Raw genomic sequence first — 16,241 nt, 5'->3', positions numbered from 1 at the left:
TCTTGGGAAGACAGGTAGGAAGGAAGGAGCCACACTGTTCAAATACAGTCTTTTTTACAGGGAGTGTTTGGAAGACCAGTCCTTTTCAATAGGGGCTGTGGGGATGGCAGGCCCATGCCATATGTCCAGCACTGATCGACTGACAGGTACTGATTTTCATTCACAGGGGCCTGAAGAACCTAAGCTGAAATGGGAGCACATCACAACCCTCATCACAAGCCTCAGAGAATTTGTGAGATCCACTGACCGAAAAATCATAGCCACCACACTGTCCAAGCTGAAGTTAGAGCTCGACTTCGACAGCCACGGCATCAGTCAGGTCCAGGTGGTGCTCTTCAGTTTTCAAGATGCTGTAAGTATGAAATTTTGCCAGTGTTCCTCCACAAACTCCAGCTAATATAAGTCAGAAAAATAGGATGAAACTTAAGTTCTGTTATCTTTTACTTCTTTAATAATTTTTATGAACTCTCTTCTCTTTGGTTAAATGTGAGGTGGTTGCCCTTTTGTGTGCTTGTCATTGAGGTTTGTGTTTCTGTGTTTGCATCCCCCAAAGTTAGATACACATAAAATTGAGCACCATTTAAAATAGCAAAACTCATAACTATCTCCATGGCTGAACTTTGTTCTCAGGAAATCATGCAGTGGGTCACTATTTTGGTGACATGAGCAATGGAGAGCACTTTAGTCATGTACTCTCTAATTCTGAATGAGGGATGCCATCTAGTGGTCATTGAGAAAATGACTGTACAGATTGGAATGGCCACGGCTGAATAAAACCAATAATTTTTTTCCCTGGTTTCTATTCAGAACATTTAAAACATGTTTGTTTAATAAACATTCACAGCCAGCAATATACTTCAAAGTAAAAGGCATCACTGAATGAAAATTAATGCACACAAAGTAAAGAAACATTGCTGTGGATTCCTTTTTCTCAAACTGAGTTACTATGCAACACAAACTAGAAGTCAGTCTTCCAAAAGCCCGATTCAAAACCATATATGCTGTTCTTGAATGAGACCAATCTGTGGAACTTTGTACCAAAAAAGCCTGGAGCTATTCCTAGAAGGCCCTTGCAAGGTGTAGGAGAGTAAAACAAGAGAGTTCTTGGCAGTGTCTGTGGTGTGAGTATGGAAGCACTTTGCGTAATTTTATTTAAATTTCAAAAATTAATTCACTCCTAATTTAGTTGTTGCTCTTATGTAGAAAGTATCTTGACAGTTGTATTTGGAGCATCAATGATTCCTGATAAAACCAAATTATAATTCTTCAAAATCCACTGAGGTTCTCTGAGATTCTATGTAAGCCACCTGGTCTTTGGGCTATATTGTGGGTGGGAAAAGACTTCTGACTTGACTGAGGTCATGGGAAATGAAAGCAACTGGCAAAACCTGTCATTAATATTAAATGCTAAAGACACACTTACACTGCAATTAGGGAAACCCAACCATCTGTGAACAGAATTAAATAATTGAGTGAATTTGCACTTGCCTCATTCGTTTGGCTTCCAGCCTAGAGGTTGGAAAGCAGATCGGCCTGTAGAATTCAGATTGAGAGGGGTTCAGTTATAATCCTGGGTCTTGGGCTCAGGATACTCACGCATGGCACGCACACGCACACCCCACTCTTGTTCACCCACTATCCAGAATGGGGATAACCAGGGAATGGGCCCTGTGTAATGTACTGTTTAATGAAAAACTATGAGAAGCAAGTCACGGTTATAGAGGCTTCCTCTTCCATCTTCTGTATGTGACTCTTGGGAGAAATACTCTAGTTTACCAGGTGTTATACCCAGTGTTAAATAAAATAAACAAGAAAATATTTTAAGAAATTGAGGTACTCGTTCTAATGAGATTGCCTAGAGCAAGTGAGAACCGAGCAGCGACTTACTACTTCCTTGGGAGTAACTACTGTGAGGAATTCCTGGACCCACTCCCTTCTGACTGAGGGATTTTGATGAAGATGGAGCAAGGGCAGAATAAGCAACTCCAGCGTTTAGCATGGGGTTGCAGCTAGCTCGCCTCCCCAGCTTTCTTTAAGATCTCTGGTCAGAGATCTACTAGAAAAATAGCCTCTTTTCTTTCTTTCTTTCTTTTTTCTTTTTAATCCTCACCTGAGGGTATTTTTCTATTTTATCTTCAGATAGAGTGGGAGAGAGAGAGAAACGTGGACTGGTTGCCTCATTGGTCTGCAGGCTGACGCTCTGACCACTGAGCCAAACCGGCAGGGCAAAAATAGCCTCTTTTTTTAGAGGCCAGTGTCAACCAACAATTAATGGAGTTAATCCAAATTTTAAATAAGCCTCTCTCAGCCTTATGATAAAGATTTTTTAAAAAGGCAATGCATGCCCGGCTGGTGTGGCTCTCACAGTGGCTTGAGCATCATCCCATGGACTGTGAGGTCCCAGTTAGATTCCCGGTCAAGGCACATGCCCAGGTTGTGGGCTCGATGCCCAGTAGGGAGCATGCGGGAGGCAGCTGATTGATGTTTCTCTCTCACGTTGATGTTTCTATCTCTTTCTCCTCTCTCACACTGATGTTTCTATCTCTTTCTCCTTTTCTCTCTAAAAAGTCAATAAAAACATATTTTAAAAATAAATAAATAAAAACCAAGAAGGTAATGCATATGGTTTAAGCATACAATGGAATATTGTTCACCCTTAAAAAGGAAGTTGTGACACATTACACTAAATGAAATAAGCCAGTCACAAAAATACTGTATGATTCCACTTATGTGAGGTACCTAGAGTGTTATATTCACAGAGACAGGAAGTACAGTGGTGGCTCTCAGGGGCTGTGGGGAGAGGGCAATGTGGAGTGACTGTGAATGGGTACAGTGGTAATGGTAGCACAATAGTGTTAATGTATGTAATGCCGCTGAACTGAACACTTAGAAATGGTTAAGATGGTAAATTTTATGTTGTGTCTATTTTACCACAATTTTTAAAAAAGAAAGGTGTAAAGTGTATATCTATTTCAATGTCTATATAAATATGTGAAATATTGCTAGTCACTTTAAAAAGGTACCCTTGTGCCCTGGCCTGTTTGGCTTAGCGGTTAGAGCATCGGCCCGTGGACCAGAGAGTCCTGGGTTCGGTTCCCGCTAAGGGCATGTACGTTGGTTGCAGTTTGTCCCTGGCCCCAGTTGGGGTCATGTGGGTGGCAGCCACTCGATGTGTCTCTCTCACATCGATGTCTCTCTCTCTTCCTCCCTCTCTCCCTCCCACTCTATTTGAAGGTAAATGCAAAAATGTCCTCGGGTGAGGATAAAAAAATAAAATAAAATAAAATAAAAAGGTACCCTTGCAGCAAACAGTTTTAATGTGAACAGCTTTTCTGAAGTATTTGAGCAGATTTTCCTCATTTACAGAGATGAAAAGAACTGTAAATCAAGGCATGCACTGTGGCAAATATGTAGGTAGCACATATATGCCATATATGCTCATTTCCTCCCTTTACCTGCTTTTCCAAGTCACCAGAGTATGCTGAAGTACTTGGTTGGGTTAAACGGCAGAATCATAACATTTAAGAAACACATTTATTTTTAAAAGCCCCCTCAGACTCTTTTTTTCCCCCTTCATCTCCTCTACCATCCAGTCTGCAGACATCATGAAAGGTGGAAGCTGCATGTTCTGAGTCCCTACAGAGCAACCTTCCCATTGAGCCAGACTGCCTTTATTTAAGTAATGTATCTCATTTGCTTACAAGGAGTTCGCCGAACTTTAAATTGACGTGGCGAATTTTTCACTTGTTTTCCAGTGACATAAAGGAACTATTCACAACTCATTGTGAAGAAACGTTTTTGTTATTTTGTTGATAAATTGTCATCCAAATGCTTGTATCAGCTAGGTTATTTGCAATTAAAAATTAAAGTAGACTAAATGTCTCTTTCTTTCTCCAGGTCAATAAAGTTCTTCGGAATCATAACATCAAGCCGCACTGGATGTTTGCCTTAGACAGTATCATCCGAAAGGCGGTGCAGACAGCCATTACCATTCTGGTTCCAGGTCAGAAATATTTAATTACTTTGTAAATATTTAGTGTTTGATATTTTCTGTTACTGTTCATAGATCATTTGTGATGTCTCTTTACTGCATTTAAGACCAGGTTAACCAGGTTAGTCTTCTTTTTTGTTAATCTTTTCAAGGTAGAAAAGAATAACATTTGTCTAGGGCATGCATTCTAAGCAATCGTCCAGCAAGCAGAATGTTTACTATGAGTGAGGAAGACTTTTGCTTCCTTATCTTTAAAGAGCATATTTGGATATGAAGAGAAAGAAAACTATACAAGTGACCCAAAAACATATGCATTTTAGTATACAGATATCTGTGCCCACAGAACACATACCTGAGTCATCTTTTACGGACGGTTCCCAAACCTGCTGGTGCCTTGAATGATATAAAGCATTACAGCTTTCAGAGCTCCATCCCAGACTGAGTGAGAATCTGCTGCGGAGGAAGCCCCACATCTGGTTTAAATCCAACTTCCAGGTCATTTTGATACCCAACCAGGTCTGGAAAGCATTGGTTTATGTTTGCAGTGAGATACAAAAGGGGCAGTGTTGGTGAAAGAAGGTTTTGTGGAGTGAGGGGTGAATGCATACTCTAAGGCAAACTTCCAAGGTGTTTTGACAGTCTACCCAGTAATAAAAGATTTTAAGCAAAGCTCTTTCGCCCTCTATATATAATGTATGTGTGGATAGATAGGTAGATTTAGATACATAAATTAGAAACATGTTTTGTTGTACAATTTGCACAAATATTACCAAGCATTCTAAAGTAGAAATTTTACAAGATAAATATAAACTGTTTTAAAATGTAGGTTATTTATAAATGGTTCTGGGAACTTTCAAGTCACTATCCATCCTTTCAAGTTATGGAAGTCCCTCTCTTCTCTCCGAGTGCCCATCTCACTTGAGAGTGAGGGCACCGCCGTCAGGCTTATATCAAACATTAGTCAACAGGAATTTCTTTCATTCTTATGTGAGAAACATCCCATGTACCTGTGCATTCTTCAGGTCTCAGTTTAAAAGACAACTCCTCAGAGAGTCCTGACCTACCACAAAGTCTAAAGTAGGCTCCCTGTTCTCTCTCCTTGGAAATGTTTTTTTCCCATTTTTGACACTTGCCACAATCTGAAACTAATTTTGTTTTCTTGTCTACTGGCTGTTTCCCTCACTAGAGAGCAACTGTGTGTGTTTTATTCTGTTCTGCGCTGAGCATATTGTCCAGCACAGTGCCTGGAAAACAGGAGACCCCTGAAAAATATTGGTTGAAACAATAAGTAAATGAGTTTCACATGATTATAACAAAGTGAAAATTCTGCTTAATTTAGAAAAAAATGTTGAGAGGCTTTGAAACACATGACTAGCAGTTGAATGTAAAACTAAGGAAGGTAAAGCTCTAATGTAAACCTAATGTAATGATGTAAGGAGGTTAACAAGTACTTAGATTATTTAATTTGGTTAAATTTGGATGTGGAGGATGTACTGTAAAGGAATTGCATACTCAAAGAGTACAGGGGGTGCCCAGCTGGTGTGGCTCAGTGGTTGAGCGTAGACCCAGGCACCAAGAGGTCTCCGTTTCAGTTCCCAGTCAGGGCACATGCCCAGGTTGTGGGCCGGATCCCCGCGGGGCATGCGGGAGGCGGCCATTGATGTTCTCTCATATTCATGTTTCTGTCTGTCCCTCTCCCTTCCTCTCTCTAAAAGCAATAAAGAAAAAAATTTTTTTTTAAAGTACAAGGGGTAAAAGAGAGTAGGTGTATCAGTGAAAGGAGTAGGTCTAGGCTGCAAGTGAAGCGTAGTAACCTAAATGAAGAATGCCCCGATGAGGAAAGAGATGGATTATACTTCAGAATAATGTAAGTAGCTTATAAAGGATCTGTTCATCTAATTAAAACAAAACAAAAAAAAAAAACACTTTATTTTATACGGATTATCTAAATGCAGTGGATTGTATCATGGAACTGAAAAAACGTCAGTGTGAAACCAATAGTATTGTGCCAATGTTAGTTTCTTAGTTTTCACAAATATATATAGTGATATAAGATATGTGAAAGAAGCTGGGTAGAAGGTATATGGGAATTCTTTGAATTACCTTTGCAACTTTTCTGTAAATCTGAAATTTTTTCAAAACAGAAAGTTTAAAAAGCACACTGATTGCTGGGCTGGAGTGGCTCAGTGGATGGAGCATCATCCCGTGGACTGAGTGGTCCCAGTTCGATTCCTGGTGAGGGCACATGCCAGGGTTGTGGATTTGATCCCCAGTGGGGGCATGCAGGAGGCAGCTGATTGATGTATGTCTCTCATATCAATGTTTCTATTTCTCTCTCCCTTCTTCTCTCTCTAATAAAATCAATAAAAAATATATTTTTTAAAAAAGCACACTGATTATCACACTATTGGAGAAGGGCTATTGAGTTTAGGGAGGGAGCAGGGTGATGGTGAGAGGCGTGTCTCCTTCCATGTGTGTCCCAGTGATGAGCACTGCTTTAACCCAACATGTGCAGAAAAGTGTTTTCTAAGGAAATTATTTGTCTTTCCACTGTGAAATTGGTTTCTTTGAGGCCAATAGGAGTCTCAGATGACAATTGAAATGACTGCTTAAAAGGATTTTTAAGTGGAAATTTTAGAGGAGAATTATATAGAGAAAGTATTTTTTATAGTCTTCACAAGATAGGGTAAGACAATATGTACCATCTACTGTATACCATTATATAAATGATGGGTCTATATGACACGATCCATCAAATTTCCAAATGTCCCTGAAGATTTTGTTATACAGTTAAGATTCAGAGAAGCTACATTAAAAATGATTGTCTTCATATTCTCCTTATAAAAATTCCTTTTCGATGACAAATTACTGCAATTAACCTACCAAAATTTAAAAGGCATGCTAAGGAAAACAGCAGACTTAAAAGTATGCCATCCCAAGCACATAACATTTCCTAGACCTGTGTGCGGAGAGGACCCAGATCTTGGTTTCTAAACACCATTGCTTTAACAAAAGAAATCAGAGCTCCTTGGAGAAATGTTTGATTACATGCCTAGAGCGGGGGAAATACAAGATGAACCTGGAATATCTTGTGATGCCCACAAGTAAGGAAGTGCGCCCCACAGGAAGGATGGAGGCAATCCTGAAAGGACACCGGAGACAGCTTGAAGGAGCACCCAAAAGTCTAAGCCAGAGCAATTTGAACAGTAAAGTGAAATAATAATAGCATTGGGTTATAGCCCATAAAATAACATAAATATCCATTAGTCCATACTGCATAAGTAATTGAATAAATAAATATGTGGAGGAGAAGGGTTAGGTCTTTGTTTTAGTAGAATTCCAATTAATAAGAATAGAAGGGATGAGGGAAATAGAAAAACACCATTAGGCAAACATCACAGTAATAATAATTGCAGGCAAGAACCCTCAATGGCTGCTAATATTAGCCGGCAAAGAGTGGTAAGAAAAAGAATATTTGAATGATCTCAAAAGTATCTCCCCACAAGATATTTACTAATTACAAAGGGAAAATAGTGACTTTACAGTGAAGGAACCTAACAGACACCTTCTTTACCAAGCAATTAGGGTAAACATCACAGTAGTAAAATACAGCAGCATCATGTACCTCCTGATTCCATGCAATTAGAAGGGCACAGCATCAACTCTGCTATTACTGCCAAAAACGCATAGCCTCAACCTGATCATGACAAGACATTGGTGAACTAAAAATGACGTAGTACAAAATAACTGACCAATACTTCTCTGAAGTGTGGAGGTCTTGGGGGATAAAGAAATACGAGGGAACTGTCACATATTGGAAGAGATTGAGGAAACATGACCACTAAATGCAGTGTGGGATTCTGGATCAGAGAAAGAACATCAGTGGGGAAACGGGTGAAGTTCAAATGAGGTCTGTAGATTGGTTCATAGTATTATATCAATGTTAATTTTCTGGTTTTGGTGATAGCATCAAAGCCATGTAAGATGTCAAGTTTAGGGCAAGCTACTTAAGGGGATATGGAAAGCCTTTGTACCATTTTAGCAACTTTTCTGTTATTCCGGACTATTTCAAAATAAAAATAAAAAAGTGCTCAATCTTATTTCTTCCATGAAGAGCACACGGAACAGAGTACAGTACAAGCCCCTTAAGAGTTTTTCCTCAGGCTGTTTTCTCACTTGTCATTAAGAATCAGCCTTTAGATGCTGGGCAACATTAAGTATCTGTTGTTATTCCTCAAGTAGTGGCTGGTGGTGGGTGACCAGATGCAGAAATACTGCACATAGAGACCAGGCAGAAAGAACTGATAATGTGGGCATACTTCCTATGTTAATAATTTTAAAAACTGCTAAAACACTTGATATTACTACCAGTTGTTATGCTGAATTCAGTCATGTGCCCATGTCCACACTAATGTAAAACAACCAGCATTCCAGACTCTATAAGGATTTTAATGCAGGTATCATACCATACCCTTTGCACTGAAAGGTGCTGTGATTTTATTTGGCATCACAAATACCCTGTGTTAAAGCATCTGAGTCTAGTTATTTTCCTCTGGAAAATAAGTAATAATTAATACAGCCAAAAACGTCTTAGATGATCTCAGGTACAGACCAGTTGGGTTGGGAGTGGGGTAGGGAGGTGGGGATGGTATTGTTTAATCCCGTTTTGCTGTTCTGGAAATGCACCAGCTCTAGCTTCCCACACAGGGTTTAAGCACTGTCTACTCATTACAGGCCCCCTGGAGCCCCTGCCTTTCTCCTGATACTTGGCTCTCTCCTGCCAGTCCACTCTGCTTTCCATTCTTCTCAGAGGCCTCTGGGCTACCGTTCGAGCTCCCTTCTCTCAAACACCTCTCCCTCTCTCTCCACCAAGCCAAGGCTTCCCCTCCTCCAGACCCTGCTTAGGCCCTTCTTCCTCTGTGAATCCATCAGGGAGGAAACCACCACTGGCTTTAAGTACTGAAAATGGGCTTTATTTACCTCTGAGCACTCTTAATCCATGCACACATGAATTATATATGTAGCTAGGTCTGTACCTGAGATCATCTAAGATGTTTTTGGCTATATTAATTATTACTTATAATTTCATGTTGTCTTTGTACATGCTTATATGACTCTTTTGTATATTCACCCTAGTTTTCCTTTAGATTGTTATCTCTGAGGACAAGAACCAGATGCCCTATTTCATTTGGATATTTTACAATGTGTGATTTGATGGTGTGTACTCAGGGAGCCACCATGAAAGACCAAAATAACAAAGTTATAGTATTCACTTACAGCTTTTTATTTTCTTCAGATTGAGAGAATCTTTTAGACATACATAAAAGAGATAATTTAAAATGTACAGAGCTAGGAAATATAAGGGGGTATTTAAATATAATAATGAATATTATAAATTTTCCTTCCCAAAAGGTTAGATTATAGTCAACAGAATAATAAAAGTTTTTCATTGTTTTCATATTTTTAGTTATATATCATAAAAGGAATTTAGTTATAATTTTGGAAAAATTTAAAAGGCTTAATCTTATGTCCTAATTTAACCTAGAATTATACTTTTAAACATTATTTTTAAAGTAAAATAGTTTTTCATTATTTTGTTCCCTTCTAAATACAAATAATCCTAGTAAGATGACTCTTCCATTCTGCCAACATTGTTTGAGAGGCCTGTATGTCTTAGCCTCTAGACTAGATGCTGGGTTTACAAAGCAAAACACTTGATTTTGAGTCACTCCTACTATAGATGAAGTAGGAAATGGAATTTTAGAAAAAGAAAATTGATAATGCAGAAAGCAGAGTAGAGGTGGAGTTTGGTAAACCTTAAAAGATAAAGGGCAGAATGTATGTGGAAAATCTGGAAACTTATGCACTGTTAGTGAGATTGTAAGATGGTGCAGCCACCATGGAAAACAGCAGTGGCTCCTCAAAATATAAAAAACAGCTACCATGTGATCCAGCAGTTACTTCTCTGGGCATGTATCCAAAAGAATTGAGAATTGAAAGCAGGATCTCAAAGAGTTATTTGTACACCCAAGTTCATAGCAGCATTATTTACAGTAGCCAAGAGGTGAAAGCAATATAAGTGTCCCTTGACAGATGAATGGATAAGATGATGTACATACATTCAGTGGAATATTATTCAGCCTTAAAAGGAAGGAAATTTCAGCACACACTACAACATGGATGAACCTTAAGAACTTTATACTAAGTGAAATATGCCTATCTCAAAAAGACAAATACTGTATTATTCTATTATATGAGGGATCTTTAGTAGTCAAATTCATAGAAACAGAAAGAATAAATGTGGTTATTTCCAAGTCTGTGGGGAGGGGGGAGAGGGAGTTGTTTAATGGGTATAGAGTTTCAGTTTTGTAAGATAAAAAAGTTGTGGAGATTGGTTGAACAACAATACACACATACCTAACACTATAATTGGTACACTTAGAAATGGTAAATTTTATATCATATACATTTTACCTTCACAAAGTAATACAAAAATAGAGATGAAGGAAGTCAGGGCTAGATAAACTTGGCTCTAAGAAGAGCACTCTGGTTTTTGTTATAAAAAAAGTTGAGTTCCCTTTTTGATTGTTGAATTTGAAGTGCTTGCCCAAGAGGAGTATCTAGGGAGGTACAGGGCACAACAGGGTCAGGACTAGAAATGTAGTTTGTTATCCCTACATTGCAGGTATTTAACCTTCATAGATTTTTTTTTTTTAATTTTTTCTTTTATTGATATAAGAGAGAGAGGAAGTGAGAGGGAGAGATAGATAGAAACATCGACGAGAGACAACATCAATTGGCTGCCTCCTGCATGCCCCCCGCCCCCCACCTAGTGATTGGGCCCACAACCTGGGCATATGCTCTGACCAGGAATCAACCCGACGACCTCATGGTGCATGGGTTGACGTTCAGCCACTGAGCCACACCTGCTGGGCTAACCTTCATAGATTTTAATGAGATCACCCATGTACAGTAAGTAGAAACATAAAAACGTGAAGGGTAGAATTACAGGTTCCTGCTTTTAAAGGCAGGTAGTAGGCAAAAAGGCTCTGAAGAAGAGAAGCAGCAGCCACAGATCTAGAGGAAGGTACTATACACAGGTCCAGTAAGGAAAGAAAGTTACCTAGAGGATTTGGCAACCTGCTGGGCCTCTGGTTGCCCTGCCAGAGTGGCTGTATCAGTGATGGGATGGGGTCTTCATCACTTCCTCTGGAGCCCTCTCCCCACACATGGGCTCTTCATCTGTGGTTCATGGACTCTTGGGACAGGCTTCAGGGCCTCTGTGAGCCCTCAGGAAATCTAAGTAAACTGTATGAATGTGCTGCTTTTGGGAAGAATCTCTGTGGCTTTCATCAGATTCTCAGTGGGTTCTATGATCCAATAAAAGTTGCATGTGCCATAGCATATGGACTCAAGATCCAGTATCTCTGCGACCCTGATTTCACTTAATTTATGAATATTACTCGTTTTTCTGGGCCATTTTGAGGACATAATCACAATTTATATATTTTTTCTATGAGAAGATCTCATCCAAGTTCTGAAGTGACATGCAAATGAACTCATGCCATATAGTATGGAGAGTTGTAACTGTTGCATTTTAAATTTCAGTGGTTAGTCAACAGGTAGGACACACACAAAAGTCAACTCAGAAACAGTCTTACTAAAGTGAATATAAGCATGTGGCATTTTCAGTAGCTCCCTCCCATCCCCTTATATTTTGACTGTTAACAGGCAAAAAGCATTGTGTATTTATTTTTGTTTAGATAATTTATGTTTCCTCATTTCTAAGTTAATAATTGCCAGATATTATACAATCTAAAAAATGAATTCTACTTGTATAGCCCTGGCCAGTTTGGCTCAGCGGTTAGAGCGTCGGCCTGCGGTCCGGAGAGACCCGGGTTCGGTTCCCGCTAAGGGCACGTACTTCGGTTGCAGTTTGTCCCCGGCCCTGGTTGGTCGTGTGGGTGGCAGCCACTCGATGGTCCCTTCACATCGATGTTTCTCTATCTCTCTCCCTTCTTCTCTCTCCCTCCCACTCTAGCTGTACAAAAAATGGAAAAATATCCTCGGGTGAGGATAAAAAAAAAAAAAAGAATTCTACTTGTATATATTTTTTAATTTTTTAAAATATGTTTTTATTGATTTTTTAGAGAGAGAGAAACATTGAGGTGAGAAAGAAACATTGACTGGCTGCCTTCTGCATGACCCTTACTGGGGATCGAGCCCAAAACCCCAGCACTTGCCATGATGGGGAATTGAACCAGGAACTCTCAGTCCATGGGACAGCGCTCAGTCCACTGAGCCACACTGGCTGGGCTAAATTTTTATATTTTTAACAAGTTTTAATATAAGTGCCTGATTTTAACATTTATCTTATGTGCAGTGTGAACATTTCTTCTGTTTGAATTAGATCATTGAGTTTATATTCATGTGCATTTTGCAAATTCACTAGCAGAAAATGCACAGAATTAATGCACAGAAATCCATCCTCATTTTTGGAAAAGCAGTTTGGAATGCAAATCTTATTGACAGCAGGGGAAATGACATTCATATGTCTTAAGAAATTAAGGCAATTGGTCATGTTTTATTAATACTATTGTTGATATTATGCTTGGCAGAACTGAGGCCACATTTTAGCCTTGCATCTGAGAGCGATACCGCAGATCAAGAAGACTTGGATGCAGAAGATGACCATGAGGAACAGCCTCCAAATCGAATTGTCCGAAGACCTCACGCCATTGTTGAAGATGCTGTGGCTACCTCAGGAGTGAGCACACTCAGTTCTACTGTATCCCACAATTCCCAGAATGCTCACCGAAACCTGAATGTACAGCTCGGAAGGATGAGAATAGAAACTAATAGGTAAGCCTTACTCTAAAATGGGTAGGTTTCTTTTCTGACTTTAAGTGCATGTGTTTTGGGTCTACTTTAAAGTTTGATCCACAGAAAATACAGAATATGATTCCTTTATCCCATTCATGTAAACTTGATTCAAAGCCTTTCTTTAGAGAGAGAGAGAGAGAGAGATTTATCTTAGTTTCTTTAGTCAAATACATTTTCTGTTTCTATCAGTTCAAGCCTTCAGCACTTTTTCCTTGATCACTGCGTTATCTCCAAGTGCACTGAGACTTTCAGCGTCACTTTGTTGTAACCTCATAGACTGGCTTGGACACAACTCAGAGCAGCATGTACTGTCCGACAGATAGCTGAAAGACAGACAGAAAGCATGAGTTCTGCGAAGCCCGTGATGTGGAATTCAGGTTCTTTCAGGAGAGGAGGGTCTCTGTTCTCGAGGAGAGAAAACCAATGGTGCCAAAGCTTTGCATTCTAGAACCTCAAAAGATGATCAGTTGACCACATTTGTGATTCTGTTTTACTTTTCATATGCTGTGTCATGTCTGGAGTTTAATTTTTCTTTTAGAGTTTGGTAACATACAACCTACATGATCAGGTTATTAAGTGAACAGTAAATATTTCCTGTTCTTCACAGATGTTGGCACAGTTCAAGGTCTGAATCTTTATGATTTATAGCTTCCTGTGCTGGCTACAGTTGGCATGAGGGCAATTGAGTTTATGACTCTGGGTTTACAGTGAAAACTTTTTTTTTAGTAAATCAATAAAAGTTGTTCAAATATTTAGAAACCTTAGTTGAAAATTCTAATTGTTCACCAGGGAGGTAAAACATTTATTTCTGGTTATAAGTTTAGGTTTCTAAGGTTAAGCTTGAATACCAAGCTTAGTACAAATAGTACAGAGCTCATCCTATATTCAGAAACATGAATTCTGGTTGCATGATTAAGTAACTCCATACATATCTTCTATGATTTGCATACAGAAATCTTTCTGAATAAAGGGATGTGGCTTTCTGATTTTCATATCCCAGTCTTGTCCTTTGAAATTTCACCCAGATCTTTACTTGCCATCTCTACTACTTACTGGGAAAGAGTTTGAGTCTTTACTCCTTTGAGAAGTCCGTCTAAATCTTTGTGTCCCTCATTTCCTCCTTTTCTTAAGTAATAGTAGAATTAGAACACTGCATCCGTTACAGTAAGTGTTAACTTTAGTCAGTTCTCTTTAGGTGACTCGGTCATCTGATCCTGAATGGAGTTGTTTTTTATACCCCTTTCTGATCTCTGGAGGGAAAAGTTCACTCACTACTGTTTTGGCCCAGCCACCCTTCCCACTCTGCCCATGGCTTCCAGTCAGAATTATACAGACAATAAAGCTCCTTTATTTACCAGTGAGCTGGTATATTTGCTTCTCTGGCCCTAAAACCTTCTGTCTACATACCCTGGCTTATGTCAATAGAACCCGCCTCTCGTAAATTAAATCTAGTCTTTTCCTTCTCTCCTTAACCCATCTGAGTTACCTGTCTTACCGTCCTGTCCCTGCCCTCTGTCCACCATGCTTGCGCCATCTCCAGTTCCCAAGGGCTGCTCTTCGCCAGCCGTGCCCTTCAAGTCCTCACACTCATTTTCTGAGGGTAGCACTAGCTGATGTCCTGCTGCCTACATTTGCCTATCTCTTAAAAAAGACTAGGATTTGCCCTGGCTGGTTTGGCTCAGTGGTAGACCGGTAGCCTGTGGGCCAAACAGTCAGGGTTTGATTCCAGTCAAGGGCACATATCTCAGTTGTGGTTCGATCACTGGCCCTAGTTGGGGTTGTGCAGGAGGCATCCAATCGATGTGTCCATCTCACACATGTTTCTTTCTCTCTCCCTCCTTTCTTTCCTCCCACTCTATTTGAAAATCAATGGAAAAATATCCTGGGGTGAGGATTAAAAAATAAATAAAAGATTTAAAAAAAAAAAGACTAGGATTTGCCACATTTCTTGCATTGCCACTATTATTACATTAATACCTATTGCATCTTTCACAAAAGCCCATACATTTATACTTTTTTTCCTACATATTTACACTTAAATCTGTGAAATATACAGGGTCATCAGCCTCCTTTTCCTTTTCCCAGGCATATCTCCCACAGCTGCTCCAGCATCCCCAGAAAAGTGAGACGAGGCACAACATTCATTTCACACGATTTAAAGAAAGGGCACTGCTTTAGTACAGGTACTAAGCAGTGGAAACAAGGGACCAGTCATGTCTCTGCTGGCCCTTGTAATTTTTACTAAAATATTACTGGATATATTGAAGTACATTTATTGCAAAATAAGCTTAGAAAAATGTTAGTGTGTTTTTAGGAAAGGTTGTAGCCCTCATGTTAGAAATCTTAAGCTTATATTTAGTACAGCAATTTTCAACCTTTTTCATCTCATGGCACACATAAACTAATTACTAAAATTCTGCGACACATCAAAAAATATATTTTTTACCAATCTGACAAAAAAAAATAGGTATAATTTTGATTCATTCACACTGAACAGCTATTGTTGTGTTGGCTGTTGTCATTTTTTAATTTGACAATCTAAGGGAAAAAAAGAGGTCAGTTGTGCCCTTGACTAAATAGGTATTGCATGTGTTAAAGATTATTGCTGCACACCAGTTGAAAATTGCTTCTTTAGGATAATCACCGATAAAAGTAAATCAGGTTTATCCAACTCTTGATTATTAGATCAATAGTACTTCATGGGAAGAGTAACAAAATGTTTTTAGAATGTATGTTTTACTTACATTTAAGCATATGCTTACATAAAATGTTCTGAAGGTAATTCACTTCATTCAAAGAGGTGGGACAATAGTGCAGTTAGTTAACATCTAACGCAGGAGGAGCTGAATGGTTATCTGATTTACCTGTCCTACAATTCTAGAATACCCCATCCCCACCCATCAAGTTAAAAAATTGACAGATCCTTCTCAAACTTCTGGAACAGAGAGGCAGCAAGTGCCTTGCCTTCTAAGGAAAATAAATAATTTTAGAGATTGATTTGGGTCAAATGAGGTAGCCTGTCAATACTTTGCTTCCAGTGTTAGGTTCTGGTTTTAAAGATAAAAAGGAAATAATATAGTCTGGATATGCATAGATTAAATTCTAGAAAGTTTCACTGTGCTCTTTGAGAAAACAAGAAGAATATGCCATCACCATTCCATACATGTAGTGATCAAGGAAGACAAAAATATATTCCAGACCACAAAATTGCCAAGTTAAAATTCATACAGAGCTTGCTCTCCATTTCTTTGAATATCATTCCTGTTGGAATAGATAAAAATCTCCCTTAATCCTCCGCTTCTTGCTTTCAGTTCTTTGATCTGCCTAATTGTGCACCTGTTTACTGTAGTTGTCTTTAAATAACCTA

At 39.0% G+C, this 16,241-nt stretch overlaps 1 protein-coding gene across 3 annotated transcripts in view; it reads left to right on the top strand.

The window, feature by feature from the left end:
• MAP3K5 (mitogen-activated protein kinase kinase kinase 5) overlaps window positions 1–16,241 on the top strand; it is a 203,011-nt gene that overhangs the window by 181,614 nt on the left and 5,156 nt on the right. For all 3 annotated transcript variants that reach the window (XM_036247958.1, XM_036247956.1, XM_036247957.1), the window contains 3 exons: window positions 167–352; window positions 3,898–4,003; window positions 12,610–12,853. In XM_036247958.1, the coding sequence (XP_036103851.1) occupies window positions 167–352; window positions 3,898–4,003; window positions 12,610–12,853 (536 nt within the window). The remainder of the gene's footprint in view (window positions 1–166; window positions 353–3,897; window positions 4,004–12,609; window positions 12,854–16,241) is intronic.

The sequence above is a fragment of the Molossus molossus genome, unplaced genomic scaffold (assembly GCF_014108415.1).
Source record: "Molossus molossus isolate mMolMol1 unplaced genomic scaffold, mMolMol1.p scaffold_m16_p_8, whole genome shotgun sequence".
Taxonomy (NCBI): domain Eukaryota; kingdom Metazoa; phylum Chordata; class Mammalia; order Chiroptera; family Molossidae; genus Molossus; species Molossus molossus.
The sequence above is the reverse complement of the archived record's forward strand: the minus strand, read 5'-3'. Positions and strand labels throughout refer to the sequence as shown.